Here is a 25,716-nt window from a genome sequence, read left to right as displayed (position 1 = left end):
TTATTTTGTTTTGGTTTTTATTAACAAACCTCAGTGGTATCTTATTAGACACTTTCTGGACCCCAGTTCAAGTCAACTGGATCGTGGCTCATAGAAGGTTTCTCAGTGACCCTCACCTTAGAGAAACTGTGACAAAGGCCTGGGTGACAGATATTTTCAAGGTGTACTGGCCCACTGGATTGCTTAGATGTTCTTCCATGAAATCAATGCTGAGCACTTTATTTGAGCTTGATGCCCTGAACCTTGACATCACCTTGCACGTCAATATGCTTGAAGCTGTCATCGCCAAAGCGGTTGGGGAAGCTCATCATTGTGCCGTTAGAGAGTTTGATATAAAATTGGTCATTGTTGAAGCTAAACACCACCTGTTAGAGACAAAGAAATGACCATTAATATCACAATTCTATTTTTCCATCAACTACTGTCATGGTGGACATTCTGAAGAGCAGCAAAATGACATCATCCAACAAAGTAATTGCCTCAGATGTTCTTCCATGATCTGCATGGGTTTCCTCCAAGTTCTCTGGTTTCCTCTAAGCTATGGTTTCTAAAAACATCCCAGTAGGTAAATTTGCTATGCTAAATTGTTCCTAGCCGTGAACAAATGTGTGAATCTTTGTACATTGTGTATGGGTGTGGTAGGTGATTTAACTCTGGATCCCTGACCAATATGGGGTCCAAGAGTGAAATGGGAGCATAAATTGGACATAAATAGAAGTTTCAGTAAATTGATAATAATAAAAAAAATATATATAATAAGAAATTAATAAGAAATAATATCATAAAATTAGGATGTAATATGTAATAAATATATAATATAAAAATATAAATATGTAGTATTAATATTTAATACAAATAAATAAATAAATAAATAAATAAATAAATAAATAAATAAAGTGATATGTAGAAATGAAGAAATGTAAGCAAATGTCTGATATTGACTGTGTTGATTGCTTTGTAAAGTTGGATTTTAAAGGTTGGATTTTCCTCGTGTCCAATCTCTACTACTGAAGCATGTGTTCACATGACAGTCTGATGGATTTGATCTAAAATGGATCATAAACGTTTTGCACAAACATGCCACCTCGAGTGCATGCTTCCAATAAAGCAAAAAAGCTGATGTACCAAATATTAAGAAGCTCTGAAATTCATGTAAACATTTAGAAAATTTTACTTTTCACTAAAGTTGTTGTCATTAATATAATCCGTAATGAAAATTGTTGTATTAAAGTATTGTCTTTCCACGAGTGCTTTCAGACCTCAGAGTATGCAATCAGAATTAATTCACATTTTCAGATTTTCTTATGAGCTGAGTTTAATAACATATAGAACCCAAATAGAAACGCTGGTTTGATTCAGCGGCCTGCGGTTAGCATTATAGAGCGCAACAAACATGAGTTCATGGTTTATTTCATGTCATAAATATGTTACAGTGTATGTGTAAAGAGAAAAGAGAAGTGGTTATAAAACGTGCAATATGACAGATGGCTTGTTTGACATCAGAGATAAGAAAAGCAGTATAATCTATCTGAGAACATCAAATAAGCCTGATTCTTACAGTAGACTCATTTTTAGATAATTCTTGTATAAGCATATCATCTCTTCATGTATGCATAATGCGCTTTATTTAATATAATATATTTCAAATTTCAAATGCTTAATTCACCTTGAAGGTCTCGCCCTGGTCAAACGGGAAGCTGTGTTCCTTCACCTCCTCGCCCCATCCCCCTCGGTTGGAGTTACACACAATGACGTTGTTGTCGCTCTCGTAGCTAAAGCGGGGGTTGAAGTGGAGGGCGATGTTATCAGAGTCATGACCGATATTGATGGAGAATCTGCATAGAGATAAGAGTTGTTTGTTCTTTATCAAAGGTGTGATCTTAGCACAGTAAATGTGCCTGTGTTTCAATAGCGACAGCAAAGTTAAAGGTTGAACATCGATAGATATATAAAAACACGATATGAACAGAAAAGCATGCTTCTAGTAGTGTCTTTTAAAACTCTGTAGCCATAACTGATTTACTTTATTCTTGACAAACTCAGACTTTTATCTGATGTATCATGATTAGATTGTTGCAAGATACACCCCCATTTAATTTAGCAGAATTTACTAGAATTCTTTTTATTTCTAAATTTGTTGAATATACCATGATCATGGTGCATAGGAGGTGTGTACTTTTTTGTATGTATGTAGATAGATAGATAGATAGATAGATAGATAGATAGATAGATAGATAGATAGATAGATAGATAGATAGATAGATAGATAGATAGATTCACTTGGTGCTTCCTGTCTTGTTAGATGCACTTACAAACTACACCCAGACTTGGGTTTGCCACTGATGGTCAGCTCCTGACCAGCCTTGAAGGTCATGTCCTTAACAGTGAACACCTGCACAAATATAAGCATGAAACAGTAACAAATGAGCAGCTCATCTTTCATTCAACACAACTGATCACACAAAACAATACAACAACATGGTCAAAAAGTTAACCGATCCCGGATCCCAGAACAGGATATCACTGCAGGATTGTGGGTAAAAGCATGTCCTGGTATTAGAAGTTTCTGGAACGTATTATTGAGTGTGTGATATGGAGTGAGTGTGAGACAGGGGACTGGGTTATCTGTATCCTGCCAAGCCCAGTGTTAATGATCAACGTAAATTACTGCATCGGGTCAGGTGACGTTCACAGAGAACAGGGTGCTGAATTGATAATATTTTATTTTTAACATCACAGATCTATTGTGTATGATAATTTTAAAAAATCAGATTCCAAAAAATGTTATATTACATCTAATAAAATCTCTTAAATAAATAGTTTATTTAGATAGATTATTTTGTTTAATCAGTATCCATCTGGTACTTTTTCCGTTTTTTTGAACCACACCCTGATCATAGTTCTGTCTCAGATCCCTCTCAGTTCTTTCACTAATTCAGCCCATATCTGCTTATCATGATTAAAAAAGCTGATTACAACGATCCAATCAGTACACATTGATATAAAATTCTCCCTCTGACTCAAAAGGTGTACACCCAGAATAACCACATTCTCCATCAGTCACTATCTTAAAGCTAAGAACACCAACCTTTACGTTTCTATTTTATTTTATTTGAACAGACCTTGAATTAGTGATAAGAAGTAGTGTCTACTCACCATCTTGTCGTCGATGTGCTGAGGGTTTCGACAGAAACGTGTAACTGTCCTTTATATATAATACTGAGATAAGCCTAGAGGTGTGAGCTAGTCATCTTTCCTCCAGTTGGAACACGGGGAAAGGGTAAAAACCAATCACGTTACAGTCTATAGCCTTAATGAGTTACATAGTACTGTACTTAGTGAAGAATGGGATTTGATTTGGCTTCAATTATCTAATCTACTGTGCGTGTTACACAAGTCTTGAGGGAACAGAAATGAATTATTATAACTGCTAGCAACCTGTGGATAATTCTAAAGCAACTGGGATATTTCTTAAAGAAGGCTGTTTTGTTTGTGATAAGTTTTTATCAGTACACAGAGTCACTTTTTTTCCCCATTCTGATAAACATGAATTGAATTTCATGGCATAGATCTACAGGATTTAATGTACTGTGCTGCTGCTGATACACGATCCGACGATCAGATCACATTGTGAATGTCTCTTAAAAACAAAGGTGCCAAGAAAGAACCCAATGATGTTTCTTTATGGCATAGAAAATGCCATAGAAGAACTATTTTCGATCGACCTTTCAGTAAATGGCTCTTAGAAGAACTTATTGTTTCCTTAGACCCATACAAAAAGCTTCTTAAATGGTTCATGGTTCAGGCTGTATGGTTATATGAAGAACTTTTATCATCCATGGAACCTTTCCAATGCATAACAGCTCTTTGTAATGAAAAAAAAAAGGTTCTTGAGATTATGAAAATGGTCTTTTGATCATTTACTGAACCAAAATTAGTTTGTATATGGCATCAGTGCTGAAACCCCTTTTTTTGGCTCTTCCGGGTACCTTTTTTCCCCCCTCAAGAGTGTTTGTAGAAAGAATTCTAAGCTAAATTATAATGATTTATGAAAACGGGCTTCATACAAAGTGTGTATTATGTTTTTTCAATCTACAACTTACTTTAAAATGAATAAGTGACATCACTCGAATTATAGGATTAGTTTTAGGCAAAAGGCGAGAGCTTCAGAGGCAGAAATGTAAAGTTGTCTTGTCTCCATCTACTGTTCGAGATTAGACACTGCAATTTATTTCTTTTTTATCAGAGGTGGAAAAAGAAGACAGTGTAATGGCAAATTTTCTATCTATTTGATGAACATATGGATAAATATAAATATTAATACAATTAAATGATTATTATAAAAATAATACATTGTCACTAATTAGCATAAAACTGTAAATTATTCAGTTATATTACTGAATTATATTTATTTATTCTTTATTTTTTAAATGAAGACATTCACAATGACACATTTTTAATATTTAGATTTATTTCCAGCCCCTTAAAGGTTATAAAAATATGAATAGAAAAAAAAAAAGATCACTCCACATACGTACAGAAAAGGTATAATAATGTGCATGAAATAAAAACAATCCTCTTATTATTTGATTAATTAATTATTATTTAGTGCATGTCTTTATGAGAGTGATCGGAGTAGTCTGGACCATGTTAATTCAGCTTGATGCTGCTAATCGTGATGTCACCGTCCACAAAGAAGTATTTAAAGCTGTCATCTCCGAAACGGTTCGGAAAGCTCATCATTTTGCCATCAGGGAGTTTAACATGAAATTGCTCATTGCTGAAGTTAATCACCACCTGTAACAGAGGAAGTAATGAAGCGTATCGGCTCACTTCACCGGACTGTGTATTCAAAGGGCAAAGGTTGTAACAGTAAGGCAGGACGTTTTGTGCTCCAAGAAAGTGTTTGAGAGACTTTCCACCTGAGACCTGACTTTATTTATTTTTTATTTTTTTTACCAGAGTTTAGCTTTTAACCTCAAGAGAAAATCAATGAGCAATCATATGTGAGCAGTGCATTGCATAAAATCACACATATATTGGCCACCAGCTTCAAGTCCAAACCATCAGAATAGGAAAATCTCAGTGATTGTGCACATGCCAGAGGTGATGATTTGAGTATTTTACATAAACTGTATTACCAAAAGTTTTGGGACACCCCTCCGAATCACTGAATTCAGGTGTTGTTTTTTCCGAGTTTGGATTCGGCCCCTTAGTTCCAGTGAAAGGAACTCTTAATGCTTCAGCTTCATACCAAAACATTTTGGACAATTTCATGGTCCCAACTTTGTGGGAACAGTTTGGGGATGACCCCTTCCTGTTCCAACATGACTGAGCATCAGTGCACAAAGCAAGGTCCATAAAGACATGGATGAGTGAGTTTGGTGTGGAGGAACTTGACTGGCCTGCACAGAGTCCTGACCTCAACCTGATAGAACACCTTTGGGATGAATTAGAGCGGTGACTGTGAGCCAGGCCTTCTCATCCAACATCAGTGCCTGACCTCACAAATGCACTTCTAGAGGAATGGTCAAAAATTCCCATAAACACACTCCTAAACCTTGTGGACAGCCTTCCCAGAAGAGTTGAAGCTGTAATAGCTGCAAAGGGCAGGTTAACTCTGAATTACATTCATGTGCATGTAAAATCAGACGTCCCAAAACCTTTGGCAATCTAGAGTTTATTCAGAATGGTGCAATAATAATTATAATTAAAAAAAAAACATCCAGTGAGCAGCAGCACTATAGACAGAAGCAGCTTTTCAATTAGACAGGTCAATGGCCAAGCTGGTTGGAGCTGAGAGAAAGGCTAGAGTAACTCAGATAATAGTTCTGTACCAGTGTGGTTGAGCAGAAAAGCATCTCACAATTTGTTGAATCTTGAAGTGTATGGATTACAGATTATTCAGTTGTTTTGAGAGCAAAGCGAGGCCCTACCCAGTGTGAGTCTAATGTTTCTAATAAAGTGCTAAATGAAGGTATATGGGAACTAACCTCCTCTACAAAACTGAATAGAAGTTAAAAAAAAAGGATGGCATTTTCTAATAAGCATAAAAATGGAACTGTTGTATGAGAACTTCACAATGAACAGGTATTCGAAACTAATCCCCATGTGTTTTATTTATTATTAGCAAATTCAATACCACTACATGTAGGAGATTTCATGGCCCAACATCTTAAACCCACATAACCGTCAGACAGAACCTAACTCCAAGTTCTCAAATTCTTCTAAAAAACTCTAGGAACTCAAGGTGAATCAATACAGAATCTTAACCAACACAGGAAATGGTTTAATAACTAGTGAAAGTCCAGAAAAAGGAGAACTTAAGGAGAAATATAAACGTAAATCACCTTGAAGGCCTCATCACGTTGAAATGGAAAGTTGTGCTCTTTCTGTTCCTTTCCCCATCCGCCTCGGTTAGAGTTACACACGATGATGTTGCGGTCCTTCTTGTACTTAAAACGTGGATTAAAGTGCAAGGCCACAGAGTCCTTATCATGGCCGATATTGATGGAGAAGCTGAGGATCATAGAGAAAATCAACCGGCAGATAAACATCACCAGAGTTCATCAGGAATTAGGATCAGAATACAAATGCGAAGCATAATAAGAGTAGCAGTTGTTCATCGACAATCTCTTTTCGAAAGGATACTTAAAAATACACTGATCACTGATACACAAATGATTTTCTTCTGAAATGCTAACTCTCCTGCCTTTTGTTTTGTTGTATTTATATTTGTCAGCTAATATAATGCTAGCTAGCTACATGTAGCCACTAGAGGAGCATTATTTTCTTTGCTGTAGCTTTTGTGTGTTAGATACACCATTACAGACGTATGCTATGATGGTGCTTAAGTGTTTAAATAGCCAAGAAGGCACCATTTATAGGTACCTAGCTAATCTATGCTAAGTTGTAATATTTTACTGTTTCTGTGGCTTGGTCTAACTTGTGTGCAACCTCCCTTTTTAAGAAGGTTAATACTAAGTATATCTTGATTATGTGGAATGAGTTCAGGTTGCTAATACTTACTAATCACAGCCAGATTTCACCTTACCACCAATCGTCAGGGCTTGGCCAGCAGTAAAGCCCAAATCATCAACAGTCAACACCTGCGGAGGAGTGAGTATAGGTTTACATGTTTATGGAAAGTTTCTGAATGGGACACAGACTTGTATATGATCCAGAGTTACAAGGCAGGAAGTGCGCATAGATTCAACTAATTACCTAAGCTATACCAAGCCTAATGTTAATGATTAGCAAAGTATTTATAATGTCACACTTGGTGCCTCCATGTCCAAGAGGAGAAGCTGGGCAAATATTGACCAAACGTCATTTAAACGTCATTTAAGTTCTAAACGAGGCCATATAGAATATAGGAGGCAAGGGCACTCCCTATACACTAGCTACAAGCCACTGCATGACACCAGAAATTTCCAGAAATGAATACATTGAAAAATACATTAATACATTTAGGAAAATCAAGCTTTGTTAATTTATTAGTGATTAATAAGAAGAGGCTGGAGTCGTGTTTGATCACATTCCTGAAAAGTTATTGATTTTACTTTTTTGATGTTGCCTTTGCTTGTTTTCTTCATGTATTGACACTTCATATAAGCCTGGAAACATTTTTTCTCTCAATTTCCCTTTATATATTCAAGCATGATTTATTATTAAAAAATAAAAATCCTTAATAAATAATGTTTTCCTCCATTTATTTATTTATTTATTTATTTTTCATAGCATTAATGTTTGAATCTAAACATTGAACATTTTGATCTTAAATTCACCCGTAAAAACTGTATTAATTATATCATGCTTCAGTTATATTCCATTATATCAAATAATCCATGGTCATTTGAAAATATATCTTTAAAAAATCTGGATCTCTTTAACACAGTGCAAGGATAGACTAGTCGTTAAAGTTTAAAGTTCACAGTAAGGTGCACAAAAGTAATATTACTCACCATCTTGCCCTTGAAGTGTTGGAGATCGAAAGCATTTGCACACACTAAAACCCTTCCTTTAAAATAAAACACAAGGGTGTGATCGTCTCATTTCCGGACCAATAGGAGTGAAGACTACAAACAATTCATACTTTTTTTTCCCCTGGGAAGTCAGGGTATAGAAAACAGAGGTACTGATTCATAAAAAAAAATAGCATTTGCAGTTATAAATAAATTGCCATGAAAATTTTATTTTGGTTTTTAGGAAATGGATTTAAAATTCAAATCATTGATTTTTTCCACTCGAGCTCCAGTTTGCAGTATATAATGCAATTCATTTTATTTGTAAGCCACTTTTAACAATGGACATCATTTCACAGCAGCTATACAGAAGTATAGAAACATAGAGAAAAAGAAAATTAAGTCATTATTTTATCCCTATTTTATTCCTAATGAGCAAGCCTGAGGCGATGGTGGTGAGGAAAAAGTCCCTGAGATGATACGAGGAAGAAACCTTGAGAGGAAGAAGGGAACCTTTTGGGTGACACTGGACAGTGAATAATGTAAATGTAACTAAATAATGTAAACAACCAAGGGTTTATAAGGAACTATTAGGTCAGTGTAGTTTCTGAGTTCATTATAGACACTAATTCCTTGCTGTCACATGCTGACAGATGTAATGGCAGTTCTGTGATGATGTGATAGTCTCCAAGTGGCTCTGTCCACAGCTGTCTCCTGGTCACAGGCTGTCCACACAGATCCATCAGTGAGCACCACCAAGTGACCAGACTCCGACCAGGGTTAGAGCGTCTGGATGAATCAAGCAGAAAATAGAAATGGTCACACTGGAAAGGAGATTTTGGGATGTATAGCTTGACAGAGAAAGACATAGAGAGAGAGAGAGAGAGAGAGAGAGAGAGAGATTTGGTATACTTGTGATCATGGGATGGTTAAAGACAATGTAGATTATGTGTAAAGTATAAAACTTTACCAACATGCTCTCATTTTATTTTCTCACAATTTTGCTTCAATACTAACAGAAATACTTATCATTAATAATTAATAAAAAATAAAATTTAGCAACAGGAGCACAACTAATGTCAATGGACAATATAATTCAGCATGTACAAGATTACAGTGTCAGTGCAAATTGATAATTATTGGAATTGGTTGTAAAATCATATGAAATATAATCCCTGTAATAAAGTAATAAAGTTAGACTGTTGAAAAATATAAATCAGTTAATCACAGGCAATCTGGTCCTGAAGTTAGCATATGGTTTCTGTTATATAGATATTTTACTGGGATCCAAATAATAATGTTCTATGAACTATCTCTGTAGGTTCTTTTGTTTTTTGTAACTAGAATCTAACATACAGAATGTTCTCCAATGCTGATTTTTTGGTTTTATTTTTTATAATTCATGAACTATAAATAAACGATGAAATTTAAGATTAAGAGAATATTAACAGAATGGGCCGTTGACTGGAGGATCGGGATTCAAGCCCCAGCACCACTAAGCTGCCTCGTTGGGCCCTTGAGCAAGGTCCCCAACCCACCCTGCTCCAGGGGTGTTACTTCATGGCTGACCCCAACTCCCCCCAAGGATGGGATATGCAAAGAATATGTATGTGACAAATAAAGACAAATTAAAACAACTTTTTTTAATTCAGATTTTCTATTTTTTTTTTTCTAACAACCTAAAAAAAGAATAGATCCTCTAATGTTCTAAATATTCTGAATAATGTTCTCTAAATAATCTTTATTTTCAGTTCTAACCATAAAAAATAAATCTTTTCAAAAACAAACCTTGAAAATATCTGTAATCTGGGGGTACTGTGCACTATACCGGATAAGTATGTTTATACAGTAATACTACTATAACTATATCAGAGAGACGAGGAAAGTGAAGCTTCAGAGGAAATCGGCACTGTGTTTTGTATTATGCACTTCATATGAAGTACAAAGGGGAGACGTGATTGTCAATCATTAGCTTGGCTCATGATATTTACACACAGGGTGAAAGGTTACATTTAGAAGAACGCTGCCATCAGGTCTCTGCAGCTTTACAAAACCTACTGAGGAAAGTTTGGGGATATTTCTACAGTAAAGTGAGTGCATTCTCTTAGGATAAAATACATGATATGAAAAAATGTGTGGAAGCTTGTCGTGAGAGTAAAGGTCTGGCGTGGGAATTGGCATTTGAGGCAAAATTACTGTTCAAATATTCTTTTGAAGGTATTATTATTTTATTTAACATAATTAAATGTCTCTTTTAGTTTGCATTTATTTATTTATTTATTTATTTATTTATTTATTTATTTATTTATTTATTTATTTATTATAAATCATAGTGACAAATTTAAAAAAATTAGCATTAATGTAATGTATTAGTAACATAGCATTTTTAATTTGTAAATAAATAAGAGAATTGCAATTACTGAGTGTTCGCTATCAAAGAAAGGTGGGGTGTTTTTTTAGGCAATAGACTATATAACTTATACATTGTCTATATGAAAGTTGTCTGTTATTCTTGAGGGAGATAAAAAATAAGGTAAATAAAAAAAAGTTAATGAGACACCAAAATACAGCTTATACAACATATTATGCTTATTTGTAATACATTTATTTATTTATTTATTTTTAATTATAAGCATATACAAATCTTTTTGCAAGGAGAGACTGGGTCTCTCATTTGGTTTTTGGGCTTGTCACAAAGCACTGAATGCATATTTAAATATTAGGGTTTTTTTTTTACCATCTGCATAATTTTATTCAGATTTTCATTTTTTTTCTCCCCACATTTCCAAATATTTAAATACAGACAGTAAACAAGACAAAAGAGCTCTTACGCTTGAAGCAAGGCCTTGTGTCCTTTTTTCCCCACATTCTGTAATGTTGCAACCTGGAACTGCAATGTACTTTTTACTCTATAATTTAAACAATATATATTGCATTTGATGGTGCAGTGCATTTTTAAGGCAACACAAAGGTTAGAAAGGGGGAAAAAAAACACTCGGGATGCAATATTTGAAATTCTGAAAGTTTTGCACATCAGAATCCTGGTGTTTTAGCCCATTGTTCTTGGCAAAAGTGCTCAAGCTCTGTCAGACGTACAGATATGTCTTGTGTCTGTCTGCTTTCCATTCAACGTAGTGCTACCACCACCATGTTTCACTGGGATCACTGCAGTGAAATGCAAACATTGACATGCAACAAAAATGACATGCCATTTTAAATAAGATTGTTAATGTGGGATGTTCATGTTTGAGGGCCAAATTACGATTGGTACTTGAGTTGATACGTACAGAAACAACGGTAGTCACTGTGTATTGAGATCAGGTGAAACTGATGGCTTCTAGTTATACTACTAATTAGGGAATTTCATAGTCTACTTATACAATAATAAATTTTAAGGTTTTTGTTTGTAAATAGTTTTGCAAACTATATTCATTTCACTGTTACAGGCTATTTTGGAAAATTCACGGTAATAAAAATAATTAATAATAATTATTAATAAAAAGATAATCTTCTTCTTTCGGCATTTCCCTTCAGGGGTCGCCACAGCGAATCATCTCTCTCCACCTATCCCTATCTTCTGCATCCACTAGCTTCATATCCTCATTTATTACATCCATATACCTCCTCTTTGGCCTTCCTCTTTGCCCCCTCCTGGCAGCTCCATGTCCAACATTCTCCTACCAATATACTCACTCTCCCTCCTCTGAACATGTCCAAACCATCCTAATCTGTCCTCCCTAACTTTGTCCCCCAAACGTCCAACATGAGCTGTCCCTCTGATGTACTCGTTCCTAATCCTGTCCAACCATGTCTCTCACAAAGAGAACCTCAACATCTTCAGCTCTGCTACCTCCAGCTCTGACTCCTGTCTCTTCCTCAGTGACACTGCCTCTAAACCATACAGCATGGCCGGTCTCAACACTGTCTTTTACACAATAAAAAGATAATATTATTATAACTAATAATAGTAGTATAAACATAAATTCTTAATATAATATAATATAATATAATATAATATAATATAATATAATATAATATAATATAATATAATATAATATAATATAATATAATATAATATAATATAATATAATATAATATAATATAATATAATATAATATAATATAATATCAATTAAGTTCCAGGTCCAGGTTGCAAAAGAAAAAAGAAAAGTGTAGAGTGTAGCAGAAGGCTTTTGTGTTATTAGTGCTCTAAAAAAAATTATAATAAATAATAATGAGTCTGGCTAAGACACAACTGTTCTGTAAACTGTTCAGCATTTGAGACTTATTTGCATTTTATTTTTGCCTACACTGTTCCTTTGGGAAAGAAAGCCATTCATTGCTGTTTGTAGGTTACCCATGGATCCTTTTGCAGCCGGCTCACCACAGGAAGTTATCGACAGGGTGTCCACACAGCTGGGATGCAGCACAACGTCTCGTGAGGTAGCTGAATACTTCGACCAACATGACAAGCTGAGGGATTTGCGTCGGGAATTCCTGGTTCCGAAAGTAGCCGATCTTCCTCAGTGTAATTTCCGTTTGGTGTACTATTCCTTAAATAATATTCATACTATTCTAGTGGCAACCAACAGTACATCTAGTACTTGGTATAATCCAGTACATAATGGTGGACTAATAATTGTTTGGTTTTGAATGTCTAGATGATATTTTAATATTATTATCTTGCTTCTCACAGGTGACCTGACACTCGTAGATGGCTCAGAAGATTGCATTTACTTTGTAGGCAACTCTCTAGGACTACAACCCAAAAATACCAAAAAATACATTGATGAGGAGTTGGAGAAATGGGCTAAAATGTAAGCCATGTACCTGTTTAGGGGTGATTTCATGGTCACAGAGCCCTGAGAGGCACTTCCTCTCACTTCCTGAATGGCTAAAAGCATGTTTCTAAAGATTAAATATTGATAATTGACCCAAAGTTCAGTCTAATTTTTTTTAGAAGTCTAAAAGTGAAAGGTTTAAATGGCACTTTAATCACAGAATCATCCAGTATTACATTTTTACATATTACATATTAAAAATGTTTCCAATGATGTAAATGATTGTTTGACTGGAATATAAATCGGTGTATTGTTTGTAAATAAATTAGTCAGGGTCTTTATATTATCAAATTTCTCGACTGAGATTAAAACGAATCCTTGTTCACAGAGGAGCCCATGGACATGTGATGGGGTCGCGCCCGTGGGCCTGGGCTGAGAATAATCTGGAGGCTCTCATGGCAAAGGTTGTGGGTAATTAAGCAACTGATGGATTTATAAATGCATTTTATCTCAAATGAATTAGTGTATCCATGAAGCATCGATGATGGGATGGTGTGAAGCATTCTGATGCAAAGCGGAGTTACTGTAACTACCCTGAAGTGGATTATTTTCCAAGAACTGCATGTTTTATTCCTCTTTTATACAACAGCAGTCTGTAATGATTACATACTCTTTTTTTTTATCCATTTAGAGCTACATTTAATGTTGTAATAATAAATTCATCATTCTCTGAACATCATGGGGTTCAGAGAAACTCAAGAGCAGGGTTATGCTTTAGACATTTTTATTCTGAGATTCTATGTGTGTGTGTGTGTGTGTAAAATAAGGTGCTAAACCAGAGGAAGTGGCCTTATTGAACGGTTTGACTGTCAATCTGCACCTCCTGATGGTTAGTATATAGTTAAATATAATCTCTGAAAAGCAAAGTATGAAAACATTTATTTATTTATTTTTTATTTAAATAATATTATTTATTTATTTATTTATTTTTAAATTTTAAATATATTTAAATAAATAAATAATATTATTTATTTATTTTTTATTTATTTTTTTAAATTCTAGATATATTTAAATAAATAAATAATATTATTTATTTATTTTTTAAATTCTAAATATATTTAAATAAATAAATATCCCTAACAGCTCGCATTTTACAAGCCCACTGCAAACCGTCACAAAATCGTTCTGGAGGAAAAGGCCTTTCCTTCTGACCACGTAAGCAGAAGTGTCACTTCTACACACTCACCCTAGTTAGAAATCCTAGTTACACATGATCCTTCTTTACCTTTTAATAATTTACAAATAAATTTATGCTGTTGAGGGGAAAATTAAGAAAGTAGTGATAGTAAAATTGTCCTTGTGTGCAATTTTTGCAGTTAATTTTAACGAAAAGATTTTTATAGTTACTGAAGATGTCTAGCTACAACACAGTCTAATGGAAAAAAATACACTACTGCATTTTTATTGTATATTCTTTCATGTTTTGTGTGTTATACAGTATGCTGTGGAATCTCAAATACGCTTAAGAGGATTTGACCCTAGCAAGAGCATGGTCCTTCTCAAACCCCGAGCCGTAACTCTCCACCTCTTTCTCTTTCTACATATTTACATAACTCTTGTACCCAGACACCAGTAAATGGAATTTGCTCCTGTTTTGTTGTGTCCATGTTCAACATTAAATGTCTTTGTCATGTCACACTCCACAGTGGTGCTTAATATGAAGCTCATATGAAAGTGGACACTCAGAGCTTTAAAAATTTGTAGTGTTTCATAAGTATTTCTGTTTTTACCTAGCCTACCTAAGGGCAATTTATTCACAGAAAAAATTCCAAAAAAATGGTGATATCAAACCCATTTCTGCTCTTTAATGTTCCCCCAAGTGGCCTTTATATCCGACTTGTGGCGAGAAACTAATTCATTATTATATACTGATTGAAAAAGTCTGATAAGTCGAGTTATATTTATGATACAGAAACTGAGATGCACTTCCTTGTCTGCTTCAGGGCGAGGACACGCTGAGAACGGAGGACATCGTGTCCACGATCGAGCGAGAAGGAGACTCTGTTGCAGTGGTGATGCTCGGTGGAGTCCAGTACTACACTGGCCAGCTGTTCGATATGGAGGTCATCACTAAAGCAGGCCAGGCCTGGGTTAGACCACTCTTGTACACCATAGCATGTGCTGTTATTCCAATTAGAAAGTTAATTATTTTCGAATAACATTGTGTCCAAATGTGTCTTATTCCTCTTATACCACAGCATTTTGCTGATGATGACAATTTTTTAAATGAAAGAATATAAATGTACATTTTGTTGGTCATTGCATTAACATTTAAATTCAATTTTTTATATAGGTAGGAAAGCAAAAAAAAAAAAAAAAATAGATACTGATAAAATAAAATAATATATAACAAATTTAAAATATCAAAAAAATATAACAAATAAATTTGATTTATAAATAAAAAAATTCTAAAAATTCTTTCTTTTTTTTATCCATTTATAATTACATCTAATGTTGTGGAAAAATCCATTAAACAAGTGAGTTCCTTTCATCACTTATGTTATAGCAGCTGTCAACAGTCATTCCCTCAGATTTATGTTCTCTGTTAGCCATAAAGCTGCCATCCACCATGAAATGGCTTTGAACTACAGTTTAACAGCCTTGTGTGTGTGTGTGTGTGTGTGTATAGGGTTGCTATGTAGGGTTTGACTGTGCACATGCAGTAGGTAACGCAGAGCTGAGACTACATGACTGGGGTGTCGACTTCGCCTGCTGGTGCACCTACAAAGTGAGTTTAGCTATAAAGGTTTGGATTGTTTTCCATTTTTATTCAAATGATACAGATTTTCAGATACAGAGTTTCAGATTATGCCTCACGACGTGTGGTTAAAGGAAAATAATCAAAGACAGCACGTCCTCAATTACCACAAAATTGTGCGCTGAACTCATCAGCCCCACCATATTATATGACCATGTCACATGTCCCACTAATCACTTACAACTGTTTCATGTTACTTGATTCTAATTTGTTGTCTATACAAGAGCTGGTATATTCATTACATACTGAAACTCAAACAGTGTGGTTACTGATTTATTGATCATAAGGTTGGAGTTTTGAGCACCAGCACTGCCATGCTGTCACTGCTGGCCCCTTGAGCAAGGCCCTTAACCCTCTCTGCTCCAGTAAAACTGCATCATGGCTGACCGTGTGCTCTGATCCTAACTTTCCTAACCTTCCTAAGATTCCTAAGATACTCTGCTGTAATGCATATATGACAAATAATAAAGGCTTCTTCTTTTTCTTTTTAGTATATGAACTCTGGAGCAGGTGGCTTGGCCGGAGCATATATACATGAGAAACATGCTTCAACAGTTAAACCGGTGTGAGTATCAAATATCCAACATATGTAAAAGAAAAGAAATGTGTGAGTGAGAAAATAAAGTCTTTTTTTCTTCTCTCTCTCTCTCTCTCTCTCTCTCTCTCTCTGTATCTTTTAGGCTTCTCGGTTGGTGGGGTCACAAGTTGGACACTAGATTCCAGATGAGCAATGGTACTGTATTGACCAAAATGACCAGATTTGACAATTTAAAAGCTCACAAGCATAAACATGAACAGCACATTGCTTCCTCCTGGTGGTGTAAAAAGGTAACTGCAGCATAACATTATCTGTTTCATGGCATGTGGTGTTTGTGCAGTGATGAGCCTGCAGCCTGGAGTTAGTGGATTTAGACTTTCAAATCAACCCATTTTACTGGTGTGTCCCTTACAGGCTAGTCTAGAGGTAAGGCAATACACAGACTTATTACATAGTATTACATACTGTATGTATTCAACTGCATTAGAAAAAATACATTTCCTGGTTACAGAATTGGACTTTTGATCAGTTATACCAGTGAAAATGATTTACACTTGCACTGTAAAGTGTCACACAGATGACGGTGGCTTCTCTTTTGAGTCTGATTCCTATCAAAGTTTTATCCTAATATCATCTCTGGGAGATTTTTCCACACCATCATCGCCTTTCAGTTTATCCCAAATCACACCACATGAACGTCCTTCCTCAGAGTAGCGTTGAATGAATTCCATTTTCTTATTAAGATCAATATGTGTACTGTATACGTTTATTTTCTTTAAAGAAAATAAAGTTTAAAGTGAACGCAAATAAAGTTTTCTACTTCTGGTATATCTTGTCTCATCCAATCAGCAATCAGAAAGAATTCCATTCACAAATTATACCTACCTTTTTCGGTTCGTCTGAATTGTTGTGTTTTTGTTATTTTGTTTCCTGAACTGTTATTGTGTTATGCACTTCTCAGCCAGTGTACTTATTTCCTCTTTCGTTCCTCAATTAAACCCTAAATTTACACTGGAAAAACTTTAATATATCGGATCATTTTCAGAATATTCCATGCGTGCTTTTCTTTATCAGATCTTTAACAAAACTACCATGAGTGATCTGAGGAAGAAGTCTATCCTGTTAACTGGATATCTGGAGCACCTCCTGAAGCACTACTACAGCGAGGACAAGTCAGAGCCGCGGAAACCTCACGTCCGTATCATTACGCCTAGCAACCCGTTGGAGAGAGGATGCCAGCTCTCTCTATCTTTCTCGGTTCCCATCAGAGCCGTCTTTCAAGAGCTCGAGAAGAGAGGAGTCGCAGTGAGTTGGGGTTAAATGGGAAAGCTAGGTTTTGTTCGATTACAATGGCATTAAGTTTTTCAACGTTAAAGCATGCAAATCCATCCTATCCAAATTTTTCTTTCCAACTTGGAGAAGAACCACATATGGGTGTGATGGTCAGGTGTTGTTTAAGCTAGGATGCTAGCATACTGTCTCGTGAAAAAGGGCATTTCCTAAAACCTTTTCTAAACAATGTGTGCATATATACAGGAATTACACAAGAATAGGATAATATACACTATATTGCCAAAAGTATTCGCTCACCTGCCTTGACTCGCATATGAACTTAAGTGACATCCCATTCCTAATCCATATGGTTCAATATGACATCGGTCCACCCTTTGCAGCTATAACAGCTTCAACTCTTCTGGGAAGGCTGTCCACAAGGTTTAGGAGTGTGTTTATGGGAATTTTTCACCATTCTTCCAGAGGCGCATTTGTGAGGTCACACACTGATGTTGGACGAGAAGGCCTGGCTCTCAGTCTCCGCTCTAATTCATCCCAAAGGTGTTCTATCGGGTTGAGGTCAGGACTCTGTGCAGGCCAGTCAAGTTCATCCACACCAGACTCTGTCATCCATGTCTTTATGGACCTTGCTTTGTGCACTGGTGCACAGTCATGTTGGAAGAGGAAGGGGCCAGCTCCAAACTGTTCCCACAAAGTTGGGATCATGGGATTGTCCAAAATGTCTTGGTATGCTGAAGCATTCAGAGTTCCTTTCACTGGAACTAAGGGGCCAAGCCCAGCTCCTGAAAAACAACCCCACACCATAATCCCCCCTCCACCAAAATTTACACTTGGCACAATGCAGTCAGACAAGTAGCGTTCTCCTGGCAACCGCCAAACCCAGACTCGTCCATCAGATTGCCAGATGGAGAAGCGCGATTCGTCACTCCAGAGAACGCGTCTCCACTGCTCTAGAGTCCAGTGGCGGCGTGCTTTACACCACTGCATCCGACGCTTTGCATTGCACTTGGAGATGTATGGCTTGGATGCAGCTGCTCGGCCATGCAAACCTATTCCATGAGCTCTCTGTGCACTGTTCTTGAGCTAATCTGAAGGCCACATGAAGTTTGGAGGTCTGTAGCGATTGACTCTGCAGAAAGTTGGCGACCTCTTCGCACTATGCGCCTCAGCATCCGCTGACCCCGCTCCGTCAGTTTACGTGGCCTACCACTTCGTGGCTGAGTTGCTGTCGTTCCCAAACACTTCCACGTTCTTATAATACAGCTGACAGTTGACTGTGGAATATTTAGGAACGAGGAAATTTCACGACTGGATTTGTTGCACAGGCGGCATCCTATCACAGTTCCACGCTGGAATTCACTGAGCTCCTGAGAGCGACCCATTCTTTCACAAATGTTTGTAAAAACAGTCTGCATGCCTAGGTGCTTGATTTTATACACCTGTGGCCATGGAAGTGATTGGAACACCTGATTCTGATTATTTGGATGGGTGAGCGAATACTTTTGGCAATATAGTGTATATCTGTCACAATGCATACCTAATTCTCTGACCCCTGTCCTGCAGTGTGACATGAGGGAACCGGATGTGCTGCGTGTAGCTCCTGTTCCTCTCTACAACTCCTTCACTGATGTACATCGCTTCATCTCGGTGCTCAGAGCAGCTCTGGAAGCCAGCAAACAATCCAAACAACACTGATCTCTAACGGTGCTCCTGGTGTCTGTGAGCAGTAATAATCCCTGAAAACTAACCAAAGACCATTTTATACATGGACGTGAAGTCATGCTTCTATTTGTTCTGAAGAATCTTCATTAATAATAATTACAGACCTCAAACCGTACCTGCGATTTGCTGTATTCTCACCTGATCCAGAGTTTGGGTCTTTCGGTACGGTATACACTGTGAAAATCAAATGTAATCAAATTGGTGCCATTGTGAGGTTTATGAGCCCCAGAGCATTAGTATTACCTCAGAAATGTCTGTATAGTGGAAGAATGATTATAAAATATGTTGAAATGATCTAAAATGTAAGTAGTACAATAAAATAAAAAATAAAAAAATAAATAAAAAAGCCCAAAGACTAAAGTTCTAAATTTCATTTCATGCACTAGCTTGGTCCAACTTGAACTAAAGCGTTTACTTATTTTGTATTAAACGTTTTATGGTTTAATTTCACATTTGTAAATGTCCCTTTTGCCTATAATAAGCAGATATCTTTAGAAAACTGCTTTGCAATAATGTTTTATAGTTACTTAAAATACTTGCTGTTTAAATGTTTTCTTCTCACTCCCATTTAAATAAATAAATAAATAAATAAATAAATAAATAAATAAATAAATAAATAAATAAAAATAATAATAATAATAAATGATTGAATTAATTACAGGGACAGGTATTGTTATTTATTATTTTTATTTTATTTTATTTACAATTTTATTGAGCCTCACAGGCAGGAGAGCACCCTGAACGTCACTGATATAGCTCTTTATTAAAACATTAGTTTTCTTAAATTATAAATGAAACACGTTATCAAATCAGTAACATCATCACACAGAATTTCATGTGCAGCTTAAAGCTGCAATGTCAGCATTTTGAAAAAGATTTGATTTTGCTATTCATGGAGAAACTGTGAATATGGAGTTTTATACACTTTTAATTTAAAAATAAATAAATAAATAAATAAATAAATAAATAAATAAATAAATAAATACACACACTCAAACAAAACCCTTTAGGTGTAAATGTTCTCAATATTGAATTAAAAATCAAGCAAGATAAATGTCATCCAAATTATGAACTGCATATAACAAGATTACACTGAATATGAAAAGCCACCATTCTATATTCCAGACTCCAAGAACCATGAGCACTTAGTCATCAACCTAAGGAAAATAAATATAATCCCTATGTAAATGATCCATAATTATGCCTATAAAATGGCCTGCTCGTTGCAAATGAGCTATTGATATGCAGAGGTAAGCCATCAACTCGTTGCGTGAGTCACATGACACATGATTTACCTTCATTCACACACCATCACTTATCCCCGATCTCATTTTTTTGGACAGACTCCTAGGCGTCCCGGCATGGGGGCGGAGAACAGTATTGTGGATGGCGCTGATGACTGATGTGTCGCTGTTGGTACTGCACACCTCACTGCCCTGAGTTCCTCTCCCCCAATTAACACCGCCGCTGTTACCCACGATGCCCTGCTCTTAATGCAGCCCTCTGTTTATGCACTATTACCTTGACTGATGCCTTCTCTACAATTAGATATAATTGGCATATCAATATGCAAAAGCTAAATGGATTAACCTTCTTTAAAAGTAATGAGGACCTCGTGCCTCAGCTGGGGAGGGAAATTTACATTTATAGAGCAGAGGAGGGGCACGCAGATAAATCATTTACTTTCGATTCATCAGAGATGGGATTTGGCCTTGTTTAATATTATCTTTGGAAATATTTTAGCTTCGGACATCTATTAGGGAGGATAGGAAGAGGGATAACGCTTCATCTGTAAGTTTTGAGAGTCTCTACTTTATATAGTTATTTCACGTCATTAATGATTTTTTTTCACTTACTTTTCACATGTATTACTCCTAACTATGTATAAATTAATTTGGGTGTTTTCTCTGTAAATAGACAAAAAAAAAACCCACCCTCTAACATGGTGCCTGAGGCATATTACCCTCGAATGCGGTGTCACTGTAGATACTAGACAGTAAATGTTTAAAATGTGGATTGATGGAGGAGCAACTACTGGAGTTAGCTACATGTACATAAAACAGTAGATGTGTCCCAAGTCACGTAATTATGGTCAGTTGTAGGCCATTTTGAAGTATGAGTAGTGTGTTTGTACTGAAAATTCCAACAAGAAGTACTGTACTTATTTCATCAGAGTGTCGGAACTTTGCTTTGGTAGAGGAAGGGGGTGGGGCTACCAGGTGGTGACGCTGGATGAGAAAAAATTTAAAGGTGGCTGATGACTGGGAAAGGGCATATACTTCCAGTTAGTAAAAAAAGTTCCATTTGCAACAACACGACCCTTCTTAAAATCATACACTAGATGGTAGTGTACATAGTGCATAGTTTAAGCATGTAGTATTTGATTTGAGATGCAGCGTATGACTTAATTCTATAATATACTGTATGATAGTATTGTATTTTATCTGCATATGAGAAAAGATTTTGCAGATTTATCTCACAATTGTGATTTTTTTCTCATGCAGCTCTGACTTGAGATATTAAAAAAATAAGTCATTAACACACAATTGCAATAATTTATCTCGCAATTTCTTTTAACACTGAACGATCCAGGTTTATTTTCAGATCTTATTAAAGGCCAGACATCTGAAGAAGGCTGGCCATTGAGGCTAAGGAGTCTGAAGATTGACAAGTTTCCATGCTGCAAGCTCTTAATATCAGAATCAACAATGTTATCGTCCACATGAAGAAGTGTTATGTCCAGTGGTATGTATGACAAACAGATTTATTACTTTTGACACATTTATTTCATGTAATTTTTTTCATGGACAGTGTAGCCTTGAGGGTTGAAACCTTTTCGTAGCTTGTGTTTGGCTTTAATTAAAGTGTTACTTGAATCAGTTTTTGCTTTAAACACAACTATTCAACTAATTAATTAATCTAATTACATGCAACCTACAGTATACACTAGTAATATGAAGTATTTTATTATTAATAATTTTACGATAAAGATATTTACATTTTTAAGTTTAATCATACCATATACGGACATGCAGAAATCACTTTTAATATAGGATTGATTGCTTTCTAACCTTTCCCTAAAATACCATGTTTCATTTAAGATTTGAAACTAAACACACCGTTTACATTCGTTCGCATATTTCTTTTTGTTTAGGATTTAGGATTCATTGTACACATGTTCATCCACAAACGCTTCAAGCCTTAAGTCGCTTGTTATAAAATCATCTGCCAAGTGAATAAATGTAAATGAAGCTGCTCAAGTGTGGAATTGTATCTTGAAACTCAGATCATTATCTATATGCATCACCATAATGATGTCTTGTGCAGTGTTGTGTCACATGATGTTAAAGCGTGTTCCATGTTGTAATCATGCTTTGGGTCTCATGAACGTAGATGTGTAACATATGCATATGGCATATGTATATACTTTGTGCAGATGCTGGGATTGTTGAGGAAAACTAGAGTGCTCTTCAGAATTATTGGCACTTTTTTTTATATAAAAATTATTGTATAAAATAAACAGGGCACAATATATATATATATATATATATATATATATATATATATATATATATATATATACAATTAGTTTTACTGATTAAAAAAATTTATATTTTAAATTAAAAGTGCCATTGTAGGAAATAAATAAATAAATAAATAAAATATAATAATAATATAATAAATAACATACATACAGCTCTGGAAAAAAAATAAGAGTCCACTGGCCCAATCTCCAGATGTGAACCCTATTGAAAACCTCTGGAATGTCATCAAGAGGAAGATGGATGGTCACAAACCATCACGCAAAGCTGAGCTGTTTGCTTTTTTGCAAAAAGAGTGGTATAAAGTTCCCCAACCGCAATGTGGAAAAACTGGTGAAGAGCATGGAGCCAAAACGCATGCAAATCGGGGTTATTCCACCAAATACTGATTTCTTAATGTTATTTAGCCAAAGCATTAACACAATTTGTTTACAAATTATTTGCATTTTGTTTTATTTGAGTTATTAAAGCTCTGCAGATACTGCATGATCTTGGGTTATTTTGATGTGTTGTCATTTCCTTTAAATATACACTCTAAATAACAATAGTTATATTTTGGATTTTAGGAGAAATATTGTCAGCAGTTTACAAAAAATGAAAAAAAAAAAAAAAACTGTTCATCTCACCAATACATGCACCTGTAAGAAAAAAACATAAGAAACTGATTATTTTGCAGTGGTCTCTTATTTTTTTTCCAGAGCTGTATATTCCTTAAAGCATATATATTCATTCATTAAATTTTATTAATGAACACTATCTGGATCATTTTTTGTGTCCTGTTTATTTTCTAAAATAATTTTTATAAAATTTATTATTTTCCTGTAATGGGACTATATATATATATATCCTGCCTCTCTCAGGCACCATTTATCATTTTCACTTGAACGCACAATATATTTCTACTTTCAACTTCAAAACTTTTGTCACTCGAAGAGCTGTAACAGATGAAAGAGCCATTTTCAGGCATTTATTAAACAATTTAAATGCAACACTTAAAACGCTCCAACAGAGAGAGAAGAAGAAAGAGGAAAAAATGTTGTTGCGAGACAGAAAAGTGAGAAGAAATAAAAATGAAAAAAAGAATTGGGAAATAAAAACGAAAGAAGTCCCGCAGAAAAGAAATAGCTTTTTAATGTGCTGCAACCGTCTCTCTTTTCCGATTCAAATCCCTTAACCTTGTTAGCATCTGTGCTGATTTCCATATTAACGACCCCTTCAGAACCTTCAAAGTTATGAATAATTGACAACAAATGAAATGTTTTGATTGTCGGTGCCACAAAGCGTGTTTAATGTTTCATACGTTGCTTCTTAGCTAATTGTGTAGAGGACACGTGTGTGTGGAGTGTGTCCTGGATTTGTGTGTCCTGGCTGGTGTGTGTGTGTGTGTGTGTGTGTGTGTGTGAGAGAAGATTGAAGAAAAAGAGGCATGGGGAGAAAAAAAGAAATAGGAGAGAAATAAATAAAGTAACAGACATTGATGAAGAAGAAGATGGACAGAACAGAGAAGGAAGACAGAAAGAGAAGTACTGGGAATGTTTAGATGTCCACAAAGATAGCGAAATAAAGAGGAAGAGCAAAGCATTTAAAAGACAAGAAACTAGAGAGAAATAAAGATAAGGAAAGGCAGATGAAAAAATACGTATGGGATTAGGAAGGATATATAAAGGGAGAGAAAGATATTAAGAAAAAGAAAAGCAAAAGAAGAAGCAAAATGAAAAAGAAAACAGGCAGTCAGACAGAGAAAAAAAGAAATGTCTTGGGAGTGAAAGGGAAAGATAGAGAAGGAGAAAACAGAGGAGAAAGACAGAAGAAGAAAGATGAGTGATGGATATAAATCCAGGAGGGAGAGAGCAGAAAATGATGAATAAGTATATAGGAGAATGACATCTGACAGAGAAATATGCAGGCTCAGAGGGAAAGTGATGCAGAGATAGATAGATAGATAGATAGATAGATAGATAGATAGATAGATAGATAGATAGATAGATAGATAGATAGATAGACAGCAGGATGAAGGGATGGAGAGCTCGTTCATCAGTAGTTAATGAGTGCAGAGTAGCTTGTTGACCTCCACAAAGCACACAATGCAGAGTGAGCTCAAGTGCTGTTTAGTTGAGCAGATACAGCAGGTCACTAATGAAAGCCCCAAGAACAAAGGAAAGACCAGAGAGAACTGGAAAAGAGAAACCAGAGAGTCTATGGAAAACTATGACAGGGAGACCAGAGTGTCCACTAGGGAACAACTGAGGAAAGAGCACAGAGTCCACCAAGATCCATACAGAGGAGACCTGAGTCCAGAAAAAAACAGACAGAAAAGACCAGAGAGTCCATGGAAAACCACAGAGGAGAGAACATGCAATCCTCAATGAAGAGAGAGGATAGACCAGAAAGTCCATAGAGAACCATTGAGGAGAGACCAGAGAGTCCATAAAGAAACACAGAGGAAAAACCAGACAGTTGAGAAAGAGCCAAAGATGTGGAGATCAGAGAATCTATAGAGAACCTCAAAATAGAAACAAGATAGTCTGAAAAGAACTCATAGAGCACCACAGAGAACAGACCAGAGAGAATCACAAAAGGAAGACCAGAGGGTCTGTATAGACCCCCAAAGAAGTGACCAGAGATTCCAGAAATGTCCATTAAGGAGATACCACAGAGTTAATAGAGAATGACAGAGTGGAAACCAGAGATTCCAAAGAGACTCATTAAAAAAGACCAGGAAACCTAGAGAGAACCATTGAGGAGATACCAGAGAGTCCTGAGAGTACAACAGAGGGAAGACCAAAGAGTTCATAGAGAACCACAAAGTAGAGACCAGAGAGTCAAGAGAACCAGAAACAAAGGAGACCAAATAATCCAGAGAGAACCCTTTTGAGGAGATACCGGAGAGGAAGGCCAGAGAGTCTATAGACAACAACAAAGCAGAGACCAGAGATTTCTTCTCTATGAGTTCCCCCACTCTTTTAGAAAAATCCTCCTCCTTAAGGATTATATTAAATGTTATAGATCTAAGAACCTTTTAAATGGAATTATTGTTGAATGGAACCTTTTAAGGGTCC

At 35.8% G+C, this 25,716-nt stretch overlaps 2 protein-coding genes across 2 annotated transcripts; one reads left to right on the top strand and one right to left on the bottom strand.

The window, feature by feature from the left end:
- lgals2b (lectin, galactoside-binding, soluble, 2b) lies at window positions 1-8,034 on the bottom strand. Its single transcript, XM_058402228.1, has 6 exons — window positions 7,965-8,034; window positions 7,030-7,109; window positions 6,351-6,519; window positions 2,313-2,392; window positions 1,667-1,835; window positions 1-365 (listed from the first exon to the last, which is right to left on the bottom strand). The coding sequence occupies exons 1-6, from the start codon at window positions 7,965-7,967 to the stop codon at window positions 219-221; spliced, it is 648 nt and encodes a 215-aa protein (XP_058258211.1). The 5' UTR covers window positions 7,968-8,034; the 3' UTR covers window positions 1-218.
- A 1,930-nt stretch (window positions 8,035-9,964) lies between these two features.
- kynu (kynureninase) lies at window positions 9,965-19,136 on the top strand. The gene is made up of 14 exons (XM_058402115.1): window positions 9,965-10,054; window positions 12,316-12,491; window positions 12,660-12,780; window positions 13,133-13,215; window positions 13,572-13,633; window positions 13,888-13,959; window positions 14,243-14,317; window positions 14,748-14,894; window positions 15,434-15,532; window positions 16,054-16,127; window positions 16,243-16,295; window positions 16,441-16,526; window positions 17,175-17,405; window positions 18,957-19,136. Exons 2-14 carry the CDS (start codon window positions 12,323-12,325, stop codon window positions 19,086-19,088), a joined length of 1,404 nt encoding a protein of 467 aa, XP_058258098.1. The 5' UTR covers window positions 9,965-10,054; window positions 12,316-12,322; the 3' UTR covers window positions 19,089-19,136.
- The last annotated feature ends 6,580 nt before the right edge of the window (window positions 19,137-25,716 follow it).

Source organism: Hemibagrus wyckioides, linkage group LG11 (assembly GCF_019097595.1).
Source record: "Hemibagrus wyckioides isolate EC202008001 linkage group LG11, SWU_Hwy_1.0, whole genome shotgun sequence".
NCBI lineage: Eukaryota > Metazoa > Chordata > Actinopteri > Siluriformes > Bagridae > Hemibagrus > Hemibagrus wyckioides.
Note: the sequence above shows the minus strand (reverse complement) of the source record. Positions and strands in the feature narration are given on the sequence as shown.